General features: G+C 35.2%; 2 protein-coding genes across 4 annotated transcripts in view; both read left to right on the forward strand.

Annotated features, from left to right (window-relative positions):
* Positions 1-11,385, forward strand: part of agtpbp1 (ATP/GTP binding carboxypeptidase 1) — a 57,128-nt gene extending 45,743 nt beyond the window's left edge. For all 3 annotated transcript variants that reach the window (XM_056463042.1, XM_056463043.1, XM_056463044.1), the window contains 5 exons: positions 944-1,073; positions 2,799-2,930; positions 4,808-4,984; positions 6,954-7,123; positions 10,705-11,385. In XM_056463042.1, coding sequence (XP_056319017.1) covers positions 944-1,073; positions 2,799-2,930; positions 4,808-4,984; positions 6,954-7,123; positions 10,705-10,879 — 784 coding nt within the window. In that variant the 3' untranslated portion in view covers positions 10,880-11,385. The remainder of the gene's footprint in view (positions 1-943; positions 1,074-2,798; positions 2,931-4,807; positions 4,985-6,953; positions 7,124-10,704) is intronic.
* antxr1a (ANTXR cell adhesion molecule 1a) overlaps positions 1-22,676 on the forward strand; it is a 370,977-nt gene that overhangs the window by 270,356 nt on the left and 77,945 nt on the right. The window lies entirely within an intron of this gene.

A 22,676-nucleotide genomic window follows, 5' to 3' on the forward strand; every position in this document is an offset into this window, starting at 1 on the left:
CTACCCATACCACCAAACCTGTCCATAACCCTAGCGCTATCCCAACTCAAAGCACCACAAGTGTTCTCAAATACATTATGAACACAGTGAGTACACTGTATTTATTTTTTGATGCAAGTACATACTAGTTAAGGACACTTAATATAAAATGGGACTAAATCTTGAATAGTTATAACAATCTTTATAATCATTAAAATAACTTGTAAAAATAAAAAAAAATAATTTGTTTGAAAATCTTCAATAAAAATAATGATATGACTTAGTTCTGGAAACGTCCTACTTCTGTTTATCGGTCTGAATTCACGGTGGGTTTCTTTTGCCCGCCCCCTGAAGTTTTTTTTTCAATAAAACCTTCATGAATCACCTGCTTTTGTTCATATCTCGGACAGTTCTACCTATTATAGATTATTAAAATATTAATGACAAGAGAACATGGGTTACTCTACAAATATATTTTATTTATTATGGAAAGAATAAAAGCAAAAAAAGTACTCTTACTAAAAATACTGAGTGAAAAATACTGAGTGTTTTCGAACGCTCCCATCATCACACAAATAGCCAACAGTGTTCAGCTCTTACTGATGGCTCCGCCCTCAACATTTCATTGGCTGTGAATCGTTTATGTTGTGTTTCGTAGTGTGAGCACCACAGTGATTTAAAGACGCATAATCAAGTCATGTATTCTTAACGGCACAGAGATCTGCCTAATGTTTAAAGTCATGTAGTGTGAAATAGGTGTTACCAAGAGCCCTAATGGTGGCACAAAATAATAACAATGATAAAATAAATACATATTATTTAAATGTTTTAAAACTCTTTGCTGATTGATAGCTGATCCAAACTTGATCAAAATTAATTCAGCATTTGTAATGCAATTTGTTTCCACAAATAGGCAAATAAAATATGTCTACATTTCCAATATACTTTGTGGTTTTTTTTGCAGTCATCGTTGTTCTCTAAGTGGCGAGGATCTGAATAGGCAGTGGCAGAACCCCAATGCCGAACTTCATCCCACCATTTACCATGCCAAGAGTCTCCTGCAATACCTCAGAGCTACAGGAAGAACTCCTCTGGTGAGAGAGCATCACATAAGCGGGCTGTTTAAAGTCAAAAACGGGATCTTTAGTATGTGTTTTGACTGTTTGTTCACAAAATAATGGCATTTGTGTGACTGAAAACACACAAATTATCCCCACCATTGTTGTGTTCATTCATTCATTTTCTTTTCGGCTTTAATAATCTGAGGTCGCCACTGCGGAATGAACAGCCAACTTATCCGGCATATGTTTCACGCAGCGGATGCCCTTCCTGCTGCAACTTCTCACTGGGAAACACCTGTCGTTTCCTTGTAAACACCTAAAATGAGAGTCTATGAAAATGATGTCATGCTTGTGCAAAGTATGTATTTAGGGAGCTGTAGATTAAAAGCAAGCACAGACCAACACAGAACAATGGTGGAGTATGTGGTAGTGCTGTCGTTGCTTTTGCTAATGCTTCATCAGCAAAGCGTTACAACCAAAAACGGAGAAGCATTCTTCACAATCTGCTAATTCTACACACACCAGCAGTGAGTCGCAGACTGCAAGTCCTCACTTTTCTGCAAGTAATGTTGTTTACTAACAAGGTCCCAGTGACAAATACTGGCCTGGCATACGTAATGCTGCATTTTTGGTTGTTTTGGATGTGGAAACGTGGATCGTTTTTTAAAACTCTCTCATGTTAAAAGACACAATTAGAAAACATTTTATGCTAAATTGTTGTCTTATAAATGTAGCCCAATGCTGCATTCACACCAGACACGGATGAAGTAACAATCGTGAGTAATGTACATGTTAAGTTAATGCAAAGACGCGAATAGACATCCTACGACATGACACGCGCGAATTAGGTGGAGACGTAGCACCTGTTAGCGTCCCGAGGGGAAATCCTCATGCCAACACCAGACAACAGCTCATCAAACTGCGCTCGGCTCAGTCTGAAGCACAGCTGAAAGCCTCCATCATCCAGCTGTAGTTTCTGGACTCGGACATGGCGCCGAACTGATCCATATGCTGTTTTTAACCTTCCTAAAGCACATAAACACAGTTATTCTCTCAATAAAATCCATGTCAGCCATTTAGCAATGAAGCTAGAGTCACCGGGCAGACAGAAGTCCTGCGCATAATGTGAATCAGTGTCTATTGTGAAGCCAAATTGACACGCGAATTTGATGCTTCTATTTACGAGTGAATATCGCCATTTATTCACACGTTCCACGTCTGGCGTGAACACAGTATTAGGGCTCATTTACATAGGCACGTATTTGTTTCTCAAAACGCAACAAACAACACTTCATAGTGCTTTGAAAAAAGGCACAGCTTAAAGCACGAGGTATCCAGACAAGGAGCACCTGTAAACAGAAACTTGCAATGGTTGTCCCACTTCCACGTTATTCTGATTGGCCCACTGCTTTGGAACTGACAGTAATGAGCAACTTCACACATTGTTTAAAAAATGCAGCACTCACATGCACGACGCTTTAAAGCGCTTCTGTCAAGCGTGTGTTTACATATAAAAATAATAGAAAAGTAGTGCCTTGGAAAGGAAAACTATTCCCAAAGTCTGGGATGTCGAGCTCTAACCCTAATTAAACCCACCAGAACCTGCTAATCAAGGTATTCAGACTCACAAGAAAGCTCCTTGTGAGTGAGTTGGAGCTAGCAAGATTGGACACTGCTGATATAAGAGAGCTGTGTGATTTATATGTTTGATGAAACTAGCAGTGTGTTTATCTGTTAACTTTGGTTGTGTTTGTGTAGGTTTTCTGCGACTATCACGGTCACTCACGGAAGAAGAATGTTTTCATGTACGGCTGTAGTATTAAGGAGACGATGTGGCAGTCCAGTGTCAACACCAGCACATGTGACCTAAACGAGGACCTCGGATACAGGGTAACACGTCATTGTGTTTTTAGACTTATTTGTTCAATTGTTTTTAGTTCACAGCTTCTTCTGAGTCAATCCAAATCTTTTATGAAAATTAACCTGCAAAAATGGGTCATTCACACATTGTACGCACGACTGCCCACTGCAAAGTAAGGGCTTTTAAGAAACGTTCATAATGTTTAACAGTACATAATATTTTACTAGATATTTTTCATTATTTAGATACATTTTCTTCTGGAGAATGTCTTATTTTTTTTATTTCGGCTAGAATATTCATTCATTCATTCATCTCCTACCGCTTTTCTGGACCGGGTTGTGGGTACAGCAGTCTTGGGAGAGAACCCCAGACTTCCCTCTCCCCAGACACTTCCTCCAGCTCCTCCGGGGAGATCCCGAGGTGTTCCTAGGCCAGCCGAGAGACAAAGTCTATCGTGCGTGTCCTGGGACAGATCCTGAGGTGTTCCTAGGCCAGCCGAGAGACATAGTCTATCCATCGTGTCCTGGGTCTTCCCCGAGGCCTCCTTCCGGTGGGACATGCCTGGAACACCTCCCTAGGTAGGCATCCAGGAGGCATCCGAAACAGATGGGTATCTATAAGGGTGCAACCTGCCACCCTGCGAAGGAAACTTATTTCGGGCCGCTTGTATCCAAGATCTTTCCTTTTGGTCACGATCCAAAGCTCATGACTATAGGTGTGAGTAGGAACGTAGATTGACTGGTAAATCCAGAGCTTTGCCTTTCGGCTCAGCTCCTTCTTTACCACAATGGACTGGTACATCGACCGCTTTACTGCTGCCGCTGCACCAATCTGCCTGTCAATCTCGCGTTCCATCCTTCCCTCACTCTTGAACAAAACCCCAGGATACTTAAACTCCTCCACCTGGGGTAAGGACTTTGCTCCAACCTGGAGATGGCAAACCACCTTTTTTTCGATGGAGCACCATGGCCTCCAACTTGGAGGTGCTGATTCTCATCCCAGCCACTGCCCCAGTGCATGCTGATGGTCAATGTTCGATGAAGCCAACAGAACAACATTGTCTGCAATAACAAGGATGAAATCCTGTGGTCTCCGAACCGGACCCCCTCCAGCCTCAAGCTGCTCTTTGAAATTCTGTCCTTAAAAATTATGAACAGAATTGGTGACAAAGGGCAGCCCTGTCGAAGTCCATCATGCACTGGGAACAAGTTTGACTTATTGCCGACAACGCCAACCAGACTCCTACTCTGTTCATACAGGGACGAGACAGCCCTTAACAAAGTGCCTCTGACCCCATACTCCCAGAGCCCCCTCCACAGATTGCCACAAGGTACACGGTCGAATGCCTTGTCCAAGTCCACAAAACACATGTGGACTCGTTGGGCATACTCCCATGAACCCTCGAGCACCCTGGTGAGGGTATAGAGCTGGTCAAGTGTACCATGGCCTAAACGACAACCGCATTGTTCCTCCTGGATCCTAGGTTCTAGGTTGGCTAGAATAGTAGTTTTTAATTTTTTAAAAAAACATTTAAGGTCAATATTATTAGCCCCCTTAAGCAATATTTGTTTTCGATTGTCTACAAAAAAAACATCGTTATACAGTGACTTGCCTAATTACCCTAACTAGCCTAATTAACCTAGTTAAGCCTTTAAATGTCACTTTAAGCTGTATAGAAGTGTCTTGAAAAATATCTAGTCAAATATTATGTACTGTCATCATGGCAAATATGATAAAATACTGATAAAATAAATCAGTTATTAGAGATGAGTTATTAAAACGATTATGTTTAGAAATGTGTTGAAAAAATTTCCTTTCTGTTAAACAGAAATAATATATAGAGGTGCTAATAATTCAGGAGGGCTAATAATTCTGACTTCAACTGTATATTGTTGGCGTGTTGCAGACTCTGCCTAAGCTGCTGTCTCAGATGGCTCCAGCGTTCAGTCTGTCCAGCTGCAGTTTTGTGGTGGAACGCTCTAAAGAAGCCACGGCGCGTGTGGTGGTGTGGCGGGAGATCGGCGTGCAGCGCAGTTACACCATGGAGAGCACGCTTTGTGGCTGTGACCAGGGAAAATACAAGGTCAGCACAGACTATTTTTACGCAAACACAGAAGGTTAGTTTGATTTTTCTTTTTAAAGGTCTCGTGGAGTGCTTTGAAATGTGCATTTTTATTTTATGTTTGGCGTTATCTCAACTGAAACATAAAGAGAGGGCGGGACATAAAGTAGCTCCTCCCTTAAAAAAAAAAACAGCCAATAGAGTTTTGTTTTATCACCGCTCTGCCAGTGAGAATGGTTGAGCTCCAACGTATATGTAAATTTGTTAATATGTAGATATTTTGTTTTTATGTTTTTCATATATATATTTATATATATACTTATTTTGGATGTGTTCAATCGCGATTAATCATTTGACAGCAGTGATGTTGATTCTATTGTATTAAATCTATTATGTTATAGAATATAGACATACAAATCGAACTTGTACATGTCCTATGGGAACAGGCAAATAATAATAAATAATAAAAATATCTCAAGAATTGTGTAGTTTAGCTCATTATAAATAAGTAATCTTAAATAAAATAATTTTTGAGTGTAAAGTACTTGAATTAATCTGTTGTGGTAATTTTGTAATTGTTGTGGTAACACAACTATACAGTAATATAAACCTAATGACTCAATACTCTAAATTTTCTACAACTATGTATATTACACTACAATACATCCCAGTTAAGATTTACTACAGTATTTATTACAGTTTGTTAGTTCAGTATGCTCTAGCGTTTATTAACAAAATGTTGTAAATGCCATAATACACTGTACCGTATGGCTCAAAAACGCTATACCCTACTGAAAAAAACAGCTTAAACCAGCCTAGGCTGGTTGGCTGGTTTTAGCTGGTTGACCAGCCTGGTTTTAGAGGGGTTTTGGCCATTTCCAGGCTGGTTTCCAGCCATTTCCAGCCTGGTCTTAGCTGGTTTAGGCTGGAAATGGCTGGAAACCAGCCTGGAAATGGCCAAAACCCCTCTAAAACCAGGCTGGTCAACCAGCTAAAACCAGCCAACCAGCTTAGGCTGGTTTAAGCTGGATTTTTCAACAGGGTAGTATTACTATAGTATTATTTCAGTTGATTTAGCTCCACATGATTGCCGTTTTGCATCATATTTTCACAGTGAGCAAATCTTTTACGAATTAGGTTTTTTTTAAGACCAAATTTAAAACGAAAAAGAAATATGATCCGCAATCATACGAAAGCTAAACATAAGTCTTAATGTTATTGGGCTGATTTTTGTTGATTACCTCAGATGTGTTTCCAACCGTCTGGATAAATAAATGTCTTCTGTATTCATCACCTGTTTTGATGACGGATGTGAACAGTAGATGGCGCTACAGGCTAACTGTGAAATATTTAGCATTCTTACGTCTCTGATAGTGACTCACACACAATCTTCTGTCTGCAGGACACATAATGGCGTCTCTGTGAGTTCAAGTAACATGGCTGAAGCTTCTTTCTGTCTAATATCTGAATAAGTCAGAGCTCAGCTGAATATTTACATTTAGTAAGCTAGTGTTAGCATGTGTTGGGTTATCATTTAGCTGCAGTAACACATTCTCTGACACACTGAGCTGTGGTGCTCACACTGTAAAAAATGCTTCTCTTGGAGTTTTTGTCTTGTTCCTTGTCCAAATATCTAAAAGTTCTTAAATTAAGAAGCATTTTCTAGACAAGCAAAAAAATAGTGTCTTGTTTTCACAAATAATATGTCTAAATAAAGTGAGTTTTTTTCTTAAAACAAGATAATCTGCCAACGGGGTTAGATATTATCATTTTCGCTTTGAAATAAGACTATTTTACTTACCTGATTAAGGAAACGCCCACTTAATTTTGACTTATCAACATTTCTTTATTTTGATTTCACAGGACCTTAAAAATACATTGTCATATTGTGGATATGGGGTGTTGTTTCTAGAATTAGGAGGAATTTATGGATTTAATATATTTTAAAATAAGGCTGTAACAAAATGAGTGACGATGTGTGTGTTTTCAGGGTCTTCAGATCGGTACGAGTGAACTGGAGGAAATGGGCTCTCAGTTTTGTTTGGCTCTGCTGAGACTTAGGCGCTTCACGTCCCCATTAGAGCTTCACAACCACAACTCTCATCTGCTGGACATGGAGAACGAGCTGATAGACACACGTCACATCCCCAACATCACCAGGTGAACACACACATTCCACATCCCCAACATCACCAGGTGAATACACACACACACACACACATGAACACACACGCCACATTCCCAACATCACTACGTGAACACACACAGACACACACACGCCACATCCCCAACATCACTATGTGAACACACACGCCACATCCCTAACATCACCAGGTGAACAGACACACACACGCCACATCCCCAACATTACTAGGTGAACACACACACAAACAAACACGCCACATCTCCAACATCACCAGGTGAACACACACACACACACACACACATACATGCCACATCCCCAACATCACCAGGTGTACACACGCACATTCCACATCCCTAATATCACCGGTTGAACACACACACACACATTCCACATCCTCAAAATCACCTGGTGAACACACACACATTCCACAACCCCAACATAACCAGATGAACACACACACACACGCCACATTTCCAGCATCACTAAGTGAACACACATATACACACACACACACACGCCACATGCCCAACATCACTAGGTGAACACACACACATTCCACATCCTCAACATAACCAGATGAACACACACACACGCCACATTTCCAGCATCACTAAGTGAACACCTTCATACACACACACACACACACACGCCACATCCCTAACATCACTAGGTGAACACGCACACACACACACACACACACATACACATGACACCACATACCCAACATCACCAGGTGAACACACACATTCCACATCACCAGGTAAACACACACACACACACACACACACACACACGCCACATCCCAACATCACTAGGTGAACACGCACATTCCACATCCTCAACATCACCAGGTGAACACACACACACACACACGCCACATTCCCAACATCACTAAGTGAACACACACGCCCCCAACATCACTAGGATCACACACAGACACACACACACGCACAACATCCCCAAAATCACCAGGTGAACACACACACACTCTCTCTCTCTCTCTCTCTCTCTCTCTCTCTCTCTCTCTCTCTCTCTCTCTCTCTCTCACACACACACACACACACACACACGCACACTCTCATACACACACAGTACATCGCCAACATTAACAGGTAAACATACACACTCACTCACTCATTCCCTCACCAACACACACCCACACACACACATTTGCCAGTTCTACTGAGCAGATCCAGCTCAGGACGCCCTGTCATTGTGAACCGGCACACAACCACACAAGATGCAACAGCTGCCATATCGAATCTCAGTGCAACATTAAGCATCTCGGAGCCCGCAATAATGTTCAGAACCGTAATAGCCACGCTGTCCATGATGTCAGAAGAGTCTAGAAGCTTCTTGGGAACGTACTTGTGCCCCTCCCAGCGTGTGTATTTCTATAATGGACACACACACAGGATCTTGCAGCCTCTTCTAATGGCCGGCTCCACTTGAGGAGCTGCTGGTCACATGGGGCCCGGTGCACTTGAGTGAAAAAAGAAAGAAGCACTCTGCTCATTACGCTCATCTAATCACCTGATCAAAACGCCCGCTAATCCACTTTGAGTCTGGCCTCCCGTCCCCTCGGCCCGTCTCGCTCGGATCCAGTTTCTTCCCCCTCACACCATTAAAACCATTAAAAACCCACTAAAACCAGCCCGACCACCAGACCACACATTAAACCATTTAACTGCTTAACAAGAGGGCCATAAAACCATCATCACTCTTAGTAAGGTTATTGCGTTACAGGGAGAAATGCCCGCTCTGAGGTTTTTCCACCGCTAAACCTGCTGGAGCCGTTTGTCGGTTTTCGTCGTATTGACCTGTCGTTTGTTATTGCTCGGGTTGGAGATCCCAACAAACCCCCTGATCAAAAGTATTCAACTGCGGTTTCGGAACTTGTCCTGCTATGCTTGTGATGCTCACATGAATGAATTGTGTGTTCATTCATTCATCTATTCATTTATTTACTTATTTATTCATTTTAGTTATTAATCCATTCACTCATTTACTTAATTTATTTTAGTTATTCGTCCATTCTTTCATTTACTTTTCATTTATTTATTCCTTCATTCATCCATCCATTCATTTATTTATGTATTTATTTATTCATTCATCCATACATTCATTCATTCATTCATTTAACTATTCAACAATTTATTTATTCATTCATCCATACATTCATTCATTCATTTAACTATTTAATAATTTATTTATTCATTCATCCATGCATTCATTCATTCATTTAACTATTCAATAATTTATTTATTCATTCATCCATACATTCATTCATTCATTTAACTATTTAATAATTTATTTATTCATTCATCCATCCATTCATTCATTCATTTTATTTACTTATTCAGCCATTCATTCATCCATGCATTGATTTTTATTTAATTATTTATTTATTTATTAATTTATTCATTCATCTATCCATTAATTAATTTATTAATTTACTTGTCCATTCATCCATCCATCCATCCATTTACGTATTTATTCATTTATTTATTTATGCATCCATTCACTCATTCATTCATTTTATTTACTTAGTCATCCATTCATTCATCTATCCATTAATTTATGAATTCATTTGTTTATCCATTCATTCATCCATTTAATCATTTATTCATTAATTCCATTCATTCATTCATTCATTTACTTATTTTATCATTTATTTAGTCAATCGTCCATTCATTTACTTATTAATTTGTTTATTTATCCATCCATTCATTTATTCATTCGTTCATTCTTTTACTTATTTATTCATTTATTTATTCATACATTCATTTATTTACTCATTTATTTATCCATTCATTCATCTATGCATTCATTTTTTATTATTTATTCGTTTATTTATTCATTTATTCATCCATTCATTCATTTATTTACTCATTTATTCATCCATTCATTCATTTTTGCATTAATTCATTTGTTAATTTATTTACTTGACCATTCATTCATTTATTCATTAATTTACTTATTTATTCATTTATTTATGTATTATTCATTCATCCATTTATTTATTTATTTATTCATCCATCCATCCATCCATCCATCCATCCATCCATTCATTCATTTACTTATTTATTCATTCATACATTCATCTATATATTAATTAATTCATTCATTCATTAGTTTATTTACTTATTAATTTATTTATTTATCCATCTCTTCATTCATTCATTTGCTCATCCATTTATTAATTTATTGATATATCCGTCCATCCATCCATTCATACATGAATGATGTTGGGTTAGAACCCTTAGAATCATCCCAACCGTCCGCCCCCATCCCCTCCCCTCCCCGCGGCACCCCTGCATCAAATCAAAGTAACTGCAACATCCAAATGTCAAGCTGTTTTTTGCTGCTAGACCCACACTTACAAAAAATAAACACAAGCATCTCACATGAACGAATGTTAAGGTGATGTTTAAACAAATGAAACAAGCAGCTCGTGACTTACGGGAATAAACTGTTCTATTTCTGTCAGATGATACAATATGATCTCACTTCTCATATCCTCCTCTTAACTGACATGTACAGTAATGGCTAACAATCATACATGTGCGTGTGTGTGTTTGTGTGTTTCCTGCAGTCCCACCACATACGTATTGGATGAAGATGAGCCAGCGTTTCTGGAGGAAGTCGACTACAGCGCAGAAAGCAACGATGAGAACGATCCCGAACTGGAACCTGATCTCCGGGATAACCATGCCCTCCCAGACCCCAGCTCAGACTCCGAGTTGAGCCACCAAGACTCTCTTACCTGAAACTGTACCAGATACACTGCAGCGTGTAAGGCTTTAGCTGAACTCACCGGCCGTTTGCCTGTGTCGCACCTCACCTGTGTTTGCCTAAGTGCATATTTCGCATATCAGTCACTAAACTGAGCAAAGTCACAATAACCGAACATCAGATAGATAGTTTACAAGTTACAGCACTCGAAATAATGTTACACAGACATTAAACTGAAAGATATTATTATAATTATTATTATTATTATTATTATTATTATTATTATTATTATTATTATTATTATTATTAATAAAGGGATAGTTCACCCCAAACTGAAAACGCATCATTTACTCACCCCTTAATTGTTCTTCAAAATATCTTATAAATATCTAGAAGAAAGAAAGTACTTAAAGGTTTGGAACTACTTGAGTGTGGGTAAATAGTGTGTAGATTTCATTTTTGAGTGAACTATCTCTTTTTAAAATGTAAATAAAACGTTTTGTTAGGACTATACATGTCATTTAAAGGGATAGTTCACTCAGAAAGGAAAAAAATGTCTTATTTACACTCCCTTATGTGGTTTTAAACTCTTCTGTTGAAAACAAAAGAAGATATTTTGAAGAATGTTGGTTGCTGGGACCCATCGACTTCCATTGTAGGAAAAGAGAAATACTTTGGAAGTAAATGAGGGCTGACTACCAGCATTCTTCAAAGTATCTTCTTTTGTGTTCAGCAGAGGAAAGAAACTCAAATATGTTTTAAAGAAGTGACGAGTGAGTACATGATGAAAGAATTAGAATTTTTGAGTGAACTATCCCTTTTTGAAACGTAAATAAAACTATTTTGTCAGGACTATACATGTCATTTAAAGGGATAGTTCACTCAAAAAGGAAAAAAAAATCTTATTTACACTTCCTTATGTGGTTTTAAACTCTTCTGTTGAATACAAAAGAAGATATTTTGAAGAATGTTGTTTGCTGGAACCCATCAACTTCCATTGTAGGAAAAGAGAAATACTTTGGAAGTAAATGAGGGCTGGCTACCAGCATTCTTCAGAATATCTTCTTTTGTTTTCAGCAGAGGAAAGAAACTCAAATATGTTTTAAAGAAGTGACGAGTGAGTACATGATGGAAGAATTAGAATTTCTGAGTGAACTATCCCTTTTTAAAACGTAAATAAAACAATTTTGTTAGGACTATATATGTCATTTAAAGGGATAGTTCACTCAGAAAGGAAAAAAATGGCTTATTTACACTCCCTCAAGTGGCTTTAAACTGTTTCTTCTGTTGAAAACAAAAGAAGATATTTTGAAGAATGTTGGTTGCTGGGATCCATCGACTTCCATTGTAGGAAAAGAGAAATACTTTGGAAGTAAATGAGTGCCAGCTACCAGCTTTGTTCAGCAGAGGAAAGAAACTCAAATATGTTGTGAACAAGTGAATGGTGAGTAGATGATGGAAGAATTAGAATTTTTGAGTGAACTATCCCTTTTTAAAACGTAAGTAATATGTTTTTGTTAGGACTATATATGTCATTTAAAGATGTAGTTCACTCAGAAAGGAGAAATTGTCTTATTTACACTCCCTCATGTGGTTTTAAACCATTTCTTTTTGTTGTTGAACACAGAAGATATTTTGAAGAATGTTGAATGCTGGGACCCATCAACTTCCATTGTAGAAAAAAGAAAAATACAGTGGAAGTCGATGGGTACCTGTTACCAACATTCTTCAAAAAATATGTGTTCATGTTCAACTGAAGTAAGATAATATTTTCTTATAGTTTTAGTTTTTTTTTTTTCTTCATTTATTATTAGACATTTGACTTTCTCGTGTTTTTTTAGCTTTGTTTCAGTCTCTTTTCTTTGATTCATTATGTTGTAATGTGTTTTTTATTATGTTTGTTTCTGTTAAACACAAAAGAAGATATTGTGAAGAATGTTGGTTGCTGGATCAACTTCTATAGTATTTTTTTTCTTCTATGGAAGTCAGTGGGTGCCAGAATTACCAGTATTCTTCAAAGTATCTTCTTTTGTGATCAACCCATCAACTTCTATTGTAAGAAAAGAAAAATACTATGGAAGTCAATGGGTGCCTGCTTCCAGCATTCTTCAAAATATCTTCTTTTGTGTTCAACAGAGGAAAGAAACACTTAATATGTTTTGAACAAGTGAATGAGTGAGTAAATGAAGGAATTAGATTTTTTGAGTGAACTAGGATACATGTATAGATGTGGCATGAGGGTGAGCACAGTTTTATTTTTTATTTTTAAAGTATAAAAGAAATAATAATAATAATAATAATAATAATAATAATAAGACAACATTGGATAAAATATTTATTATATTTAATAATAAAAATTAAACAGTTTAGCCCCTAAAAAGGGGGTCATTTTAATGTTATTGTTAGGCCATCATAGATGTAGGTGACTCTTTTTTTCCTTTTCTTCTTTTTTCCCTCGTTACAAAATTGAATAACATTTTAGCTGAATTTTTGGTCTCTGAAAATATCCTTCCATAAAATGAGCAAAATCACAATAACCGAACATCAGGACCAGTTTTCTGACCGCAAATATAACACAATAAGGAGGAGGATTTAGAGACTGTGAAGCAGATCAATAAGTTATAAGTTACAGCACTCGAAATAATGTTAGACAGACGTTTAACTGAAATATGTCATAATTATTATTAATAATAATATTAATATTATTGTTATTATTATTAAAGGGATAGTTAACCCCAAACTGAAAATTCTGGCATCATTTACCCACCCTTTACCTGTTTTACAAAATATAATATTTTCTGTTCAACAGAAACTAATTAAATGTTTGAAACCACTTAAGGGTGAGTAAATAGTGTGTAGATTTCCATTTTTGAGTGAACATCCCTTTTTAAAACGTAAATGAAACGTTTTGTTAGGACTATATATGTCATTTAAAGACAGAAAGGAAAATTATCTCATTTACACTCCCTCATGTGGTTTTAAACCGTTTCTTTTTTTCCCGTTGAACACAAAAGAAGATAATTTGAAGAATGTTGGTTGCTTTGACCCATCGTCTTCTATTGTAAGGGGAAAAAATACTATGGAAGTCAATATCTTCTTTTGTGTTCAACAGTGGAAAGAAACTCATGTTTTGAACAAGAGAATGACGGAAGTATTTTCATTTTTGAGGGAACGCTCCCTTTAAGTTGAATTTATTCACACTAGATAGATTTGAAATGGCTTGAGGTTTAGTAAATGATAGAATAAAAGTAAATTCTTTTTTTTAATTTAAGTGTAAAGGTAAGAAATAATAACAATAATAATAACATGACTACAATGGATAAAAATATTTGCTATATTTCATAACAAAATGTAAAGAGTTTCCCCCTAAAAGAAGTAGATTTGAATGTTAATTTACCTCAGGCCATCATAGATGTAGATGACTTTTTTATCTCATTCGTAAGTTGTAATAAATGTTTGCTGAATTTTTGGTCTCTGGAAATTGCTAAAGTAAAAAAGAAGAGTTAAACATGCCAATACAAGTAATGCAAACGTAATCCCAATGTTATTAAGTTAATTATGCTTTAAATTATGTCCAGTTTGAACCAATTGATTTGCTTCTTAAGATGTAAGAGATTCAGTTTGTTATGCTTGTGTTTGTTTTTTGACTCTCAAAACGACGGCATCTGTGGATTTATATTTTGTGTTGCAGCAATGACTATAATCAAAGTCACATACGTCATGGATAGTCTAATAATAAATAAATAAATGACCAAAAATGTTCGTTTTTAGGGGGTGAAGTGTCGCTTTAAATGCCATGTGCTAAACCTTCTCTGGTGCTACATTATAAGACGCCATAACCATTTCATATACTCCTATTTCTTCAACACTAGATTAATATTATGTTAAAGAGATGGGTCACTCAAAATTAAAATTATATCATTGTTTACTCGCTTTTATTCAAGTTTCCTTGTTCTGTCGTACACAAAAGAAGATATTTTGAAGAATGCTGGTAGCTGGCACCCATTGACATCCATACAAAATGCTGCCTTCTTTTCCAGGGACGCCCATGCATATTTCAGCAAGACATTCTGCACACATTACTAAGTCCTGACTGCGGAGGAAGAGGATACAGGTATTTGACTGGCCTGTCTGCAGTCCCGACCTGTCTCCAATTTATTTTCGATTGGTGCCAGAACCAACATTATTCAAAATATCTTCTTTTGTGTTTAACGTGTAAAGATTTAAAACCGCATGAGCGAGAGAAAATGATGTGGTAGTTTTCATTTTAGGGTGAACTATCCCTTTAAGAACTGATCGAATGGCTGTAATCCTGAAACAAAAATACGTTTGGTCATATAACCAATCACAGTATCGCTGAAGTCACACACCTAACTGTGCTACAATGCAATTTAATGAATGTAACGTCACTCTTTCTCACGAAAATGCTCACCTGCGTGTTTTAGGGATCTCCACGAGGTCGCAGAGCTTGATCAATGTTGTTAGCGTGAGTGCTTTTTTTAAGCGGGAAAGCTTTTATATTTTAATTTAGATGTTCATATTTCTTTGTTTGGTTTGCGTAATTAGTGCATGATTCTTGGATGTTGCCTTTTTAATTTATTTTATTCCTTTTATCTGTTTATTGGGAGAGAATAAAAGGTAACTTTATTTGGATCGCGGCTGTGAAGTGTGCGTGTGTTCTTGTTTGTGTATGTTTTATGTCAGCAGTTGGCCAAAGTACTAAATGTGTGTGTGGGGATGAGAAAATGGGGTTTGTGATTTGAATGTTTGTCAATGTTTGGTTGAACGTATGAGTAATAAACAACTAAGTTAAGCTTATCTGTTTACATTTGTGTTTAATTTGAATGATTAGATATTTGTCCAAAAAAATTATATACTAATATATACACTCACCGGCCACTTTATTAGGTACACATGTCCGACTGCTCGTTAATGCTAATTTCTAATCAGCCAATCACATGGCAGCAAATCAATGCATTTAGGCTTGTAGACATGATCAAGACGATCTGCTGCAGTTTAAGCCGAGCATCAGAATGCGGAAGAAAGGTGTTTAAGTGACCTTGAAACTGGCATGGTTGTTGGTGCCAGACGGGCTGGTCTGAGGATTTCAGAAACTGCTGATCTACTGCGATTTTCACGCACAACCATCTCTAGGGTTTACAGAGAATGGTCTGAAAAAGAGAAAACATCCAGTGAGCAGCAGTTCTGTGGGTGCAAATGCCTTGTTGATGTCAGAGGAGAATGGCCAGACTGGTTCCAGCTGATAGAAAGGCAACAGTAACTTGAATAACCACCCGTTACAACCGAGACTCCACACAGAAATGCCAACTGACCCAGCCAAGGCTCAAACCAGCGACCTTATTGCTGTGAGACGATTGTGCTATCCACTGCGCCACCGTGTCGCCCCATCTAGCTCAAAACCAAATTATAAACCTCCAGTCAGTCACTCTAGATTATTAGATTGTCTAGATTATTACTAGATTATTAAAATTCTGACACTCACTCTAGATTATTGCTAGTTTATAAACTTCCTGTGACTCACTCTATATTACTAGATAATAAAATGTATGTCACTGACTCTAGATTATCTAGTTTATTACTAGATTACAAACTTCCTGTTGCCCGCTCTAGATTGTCTAGATCATTAATACATTATATACATAACGTCACTCATTCTAGATTACTTGTTTTAATTATTACTAGTTTATAAACATCCCGTCGCTTGCTTCAGATTATCTAGATTATGAACATTATACAAACTTCCCATCACTTGCTCTAGATTACTAGCTTATAAAAATCCTGTCAATCACTCTAGATTATTAAAATATCTAGATTATTACTAGACGATAAACATCCAGTCACTCACTCTAGATTATTAGATTGTCTAGATTATTACCAGATTATTAAAGTCCTGTCACTCACTCAAGATTATTACTAGTTTACAAACTTCTCGTTACTCTAAATTGTTAGATTATAAAATTCCTGTCACTGACTCTAGATTATCTAGTTTATTACTAGATTATAAACATCCAGTCACTCACTATAGATTATTACATTATCTAGATTATTACTAAAGTCCTGTCACTCAGTTTATAAACTTCACTCTAGATTTACTAATTATAAAATTCTAGATTATCTAGTTTATTACTAAATTATATACTTCGTTACTAGCTCTAGATTACTAATTATAAAATTCTAGATTGTCTAGTATATTACTAAATTATATACCATGTTACTCACTCTAGATTACTAATGATAAAATTCTAGATTATCTAGTTTATTACTAGATTATATACTTCATGTTACTCACTCTAGATTACTAATTATAAAATTCTAGATTGTCTAGTATATTACTAAATTATATACCATGTTACTCACTCTAGATTACTAATGATAAAATTCTAGATTATCTAGTTCTTGTATTACTCTAGATTATGATAAATCTAGATTCTCTAGTTATACTAGACTATACTATGTATCACTCTAGATTAATGATAAAATTCTAGATTATCTAGTTTATTACTAGATTATATACTTCATGTTACTCACTCTAGATTACTAATGATAAAATTCTAGATTATCTAGTTTATTACTAGATTATATACTTCATGTTGCTCACTCTAGATTACTAATGATAAAATTCTAGATTATCTAGTTTATTACTAGATTATATACTTCATGTTGCTCACTCTAGATTACTAATGATAAAATTCTAGATTATCTAGTTTATTACTAGATTATATACTTCATGTTACTCACTCTAGATTACTAATGATAAAATTCTAGATTGTCTAATTTATTACTAGATTATATACTTCATGTTACTCACTCTAGATTACCAATGATAAAATTCTAGATTATCTAGTTTATTACTAGATTATATACTTCATGTTACTCACTCTAGATTACTAATGATAAAACTCTAGATTATCTAGTTTATTACTAGATTATATACTTCATGTTACTCACTCTAGATTACTAATGATAAAATTCTAGATTATCTAGTTTATTACTAGATTATATACTTCATGTTACTCACTCTAGATTACTAATGATAAAATTCTAGATTGTCTAATTTATTACTAGATTATATACTTCATGTTACTCACTCTAGATTACTAATGATAAAATTCTAGATTATCTAGTTTATTACTAGATTATATACTTCATGTTACTCACTCTAGATTACTAATGATAAAATTTTAGATTATCTAGTTTATTACTAGATTATATACTTCATGTTACTCACTCTAGATTACTAATGATAAGATTCTAGATTATCTAGTTTATTACTAGATTATATACTTCATTTTACTCACTCTAGATTACTAATGATAAAATTCTAGATTATCTAGTTTATTACTAGATTATATACTTCATGTTACTCACTCTAGATTACTTATGATAAAATTCTAGATTATCTAGTTTATTACTAGATTATATACTCATGTTACTACTCTAGATTACTATGATAAAATTCTAGATTATCTAGTTATTACTAGATTATATACTTCATGTTACTCACTCTAGATTACTAATGATAAAATTGTAGATTAACTAGTTTATTACTAGATTATATACTTCATATTACTCACTCTAGATTACTTATGATAATATTCTAGATTATCTAGTTTATTACTAGATTATATACTTCATGTTACTCACTCTAGATTACTAATAATAAAATTCTAGATTATCTAGTTTATTACTAGATTATATACTTCATATTACTCACTCTAGATCACTTATGATAAAATTCTAGATTATCTAGTTTATTACTAGATTATATACTTCATGTTGCTCACTCTAGATTACTAATGATAAAATTCTAGATTATCTAGTTTATTACTAGATTATATACTTCATGTTACTCACTCTAGATTACTAATGATAAAATTCTAGATTATCTAGTTATATACTAGAATTATATACCATGTTACTCACTCTAGATTACTAATGATAAAATTCTAGATTATCTAGTTTATTACTAGATTATATACTTCATGTTGCTCACTCTAGATTACTAATGATAAAATTCTAGATTATCTAGTTTATTACTAGATTATATACTTCTTGTTACTCACTCTAGATTACTTATGATAAAATTCTAGATTATCTAGTTTATTACTAGATTATATACTTCATGTTACTCACTCTAGATTACTAATGATAAAATTCTAGATTATCTAGTTTATTACTAGATTATATACTTCATGTTGCTCACTCTAGATTACTAATGATAAAATTCTAGATTATCTAGTTTATTACTAGATTATATACTTCATGTTACTCACTCTAGATTACTAATGATAAAATTCTAGATTATCTAGTTTATTACTAGATTATATACTTCATGTTACTCACTCTAGATTACTAATGATAAAATTCTAGATTGTCTAATTTATTACTAGATTATATACTTCATGTTACTCACTCTAGATTACTAATGATAAAATTCTAGATTGTCTAATTTATTACTAGATTATATACTTCATGTTACTCACTCTAGATTACTAATGATAAAATTTTAGATTATCTAGTTTATTACTAGATTATATACTTCATGTTACTCACTCTAGATTACTAATGATAAGATTCTAGATTATCTAGTTTATTACTAGATTATATACTTCATTTTACTCACTCTAGATTACTAATGATAAAATTCTAGATTATCTAGTTTATTACTAGATTATATACTTCATGTTACTCACTCTAGATTACTTATGATAAAATTCTAGATTATCTAGTTTATTACTAGATTATATACCATGTTACTCTAGATTACTAATGATAAAATTCTAGATTATCTAGTTTATTACTAGATTAGATACTTCATGTTACTCACTCTAGATTACTAATGATAAAATTGTAGATTAACTAGTTTATTACTAGATTATATACTTCATATTACTCACTCTAGATTACTTATGATAATATTCTAGATTATCTAGTTTATTACTAAATTATATACTTCATGTTACTCACTCTAGATTACTAATAATAAAATTCTAGATTATCTAGTTTATTACTAGATTATATACTTCATATTACTCACTCTAGATCACTTATGATAAAATTCTAGATTATCTAGTTTATTACTAGATTATATACTTCATGTTACTCACTCTAGATTACTTATGGTAAAATTCTAGATTATCTAGTTTATTACTAGATTATATACTTCATGTTACTCTAGATTACTAATGGTAAAATTCTAGATTATCTAGTTTATTACTAGATTATGTACTTCATGTTACTCACTCTAGATTACTAATGACAACATTCTAGATTATCTAGTTTATTACTAGATTATTTACTCCATGTTACTAGCTCTAGATTGTCTAGTTTATAACTAGATTATAAACATCTCATCACTCGCTCTAGATTACTTGTTTAAATTATTACTAGATTATAAACATATTGTCGCTTACTTGAGATTATCTAGATTATTGCTAGATTACAAAATCTCCTGTTACTCACTCTAGATTACTAGATTATAAAAATCCTGTCACTCACTCTAGATTATCTAGTTTATTACTAGATAACAAACTTCCCATTGATAGATTATCTTGATCATTACTAGATTACAAAAATCCTGTCACTCCCTCTTGATTATATCGATTATTACTAGATTATAAATGTCCAGTCCTTCATTCTAGATTACTACATTTGGTTTCACTTTATATTAAATGGTCTTAACTAATATGTACTTGCACTGAAATTAATCATATGTTACGATGTGCTTATTGTGTAAATACATGTTTTACACATTGTACTTATGATTGATTAGTAGTACTTATTTTTTATGCAACTACATAGTACTTAAGGTCACTTAATATAAAGTGGGACCCTAGATTATTACTAGATTATACAAATCCTGTCACTCACTCTAGATAATTTCTAGATTGTGAACACTGAAATTACAGTAAATATGATCAAATCAGGTCAATAAAATGCAGTTTGTTCACTAATAACAAGAAAAATATCCCTCTAGCTCAATTAATACTTAGATTAGTATGGAAGAATGTAAGGAAACAAAATTACAGTGCGTTCATCACATTTGTCTTCTAAACTCTCTATTTTAGCTTGTTTTTTACAAACTGTGGCAAGATGTCATGTCCCAGATGCCTTGCTTAAAGCTTAAAGTTGTTTTGAACCCGAAATACTCTGGACAAGTTGATAGTCAGGCAGGAAAGAGTGAACTGAGAGAATGAATGACTGGGAGCAGGAGAGTCGGAAGAATGCTAATCCACAGTCGGCATGCCAAAGGAAAGCTCCCGTCTTTTGAGCTCCATCACTTCCTCCTTCTTTTCAGCATCCCTTAATTTTCCACAGCGCACAAACAAAAGACTTGATCCCAGCTGGCCCTCGAAGACAGCTGCATTCACATCAGAGCCCCAATTAACCACACCAGTACATTTGACATGCATGTCAACACAATCTGATGCTCTCCTGACTAATCATTTAAAAACCGTTCAATGACTTCCATGTAACTCCATTAGTTGTGCAAATCTGTATCTGTGTTTTGTAATGAGTCTGAAGGTGTGAAAGTTTCTATTTTTCCACTTTGCTTTAAAAAGATCATATATTATAAACATACAAACACATTAGACCTGCTTATGACGTTGTCCAAAGTCATAAATAATTATTACAGCAAGTCAAAGTCGTTATCTGTGGCAAAAAATACCTTATTAACTAATTATATACATTATTATGGTATTATGGTGGCTTGAGAAAGCCAACATACTGTTATACTACATAAACCTCTTCTTCTGAGACTAATTTCTATATGCATCTCCTCCTAGACCATTCATACTACAACCACCAAACCCCCAAACTGGTCTGGCTCGGCAAGCTATATCTTTTCCATCTGATCTGACTTACGGTTTTCCCAAAACTGACCCAGAAAATTCGTAAAAGTCCCACTGACTTAACATTGGACCAAACTTCATGACCTCATAACTTTGCGCCAGACTGTCATACAGACTTAAGGTTGGGTCATTTAACTCAGACTACCAATCTGACAACCACTGATCACCTTTCAACTTACTAGCCACACCCTAGCAACCACTTACGACACCCTAGCAATTGTCCCATAGACTTACATTATAAGAACTGCCATTGACTTTACATTGGAAGTAATAAAGACATATCAATTTATACTAACAATATGCCAATCCATACTGAAAACATACTAGCAAACATGCTAATTCATGCTAACAACATGCTAATCTCAGCTATAAACATGGTGGCATAATGTTATTTCATACTAGAACCATGCTAATTTATGTTAGCAACTGCCGGGAAACCACTCAGAATACCTTAGCAACCCCCTAGCAACACCTTAGCAACCACCTAGCAACCACTCAGAACACCCTGGCAACCACCTTGCAACACTATAGCAATGACCTAGAATACTATAGCAACTGCCTAGCAACACCTTAGAAACCACCTAGCAACGCCCTAGCATCTGCCTTAGCAGCCACCTAGCAACACCTTAGCAACCGCGTAGCAACTACCTATCTACAGCTTAACAACACCCTAGCAACCGCCTAGCAACACGTTAGCAACCGCCTAGTAACCACACAGAACACCTTAGCAACCATATAGCAACACCTTAGCAACCGCCTAGCAATGCCTTATCAACAGCTTAGCAAAATCTTAGCAACCACATAGCGACACCCTAGCAACACCTTAGAAACTGCCTAGCAACCACTCAGAACACCCTAGCAACCTCCTAGCAACTACATAGTAACACCCTAGCAACTGCCTAGCAACGCCTTAGCAACCTCCTAGCTACCACTTAGAACACCCTAACAACACCTTAGC

This window comes from Danio aesculapii, chromosome 8 (assembly GCF_903798145.1).
Source record: "Danio aesculapii chromosome 8, fDanAes4.1, whole genome shotgun sequence".
NCBI classification, from domain to species: Eukaryota; Metazoa; Chordata; class Actinopteri; order Cypriniformes; family Danionidae; genus Danio; species Danio aesculapii.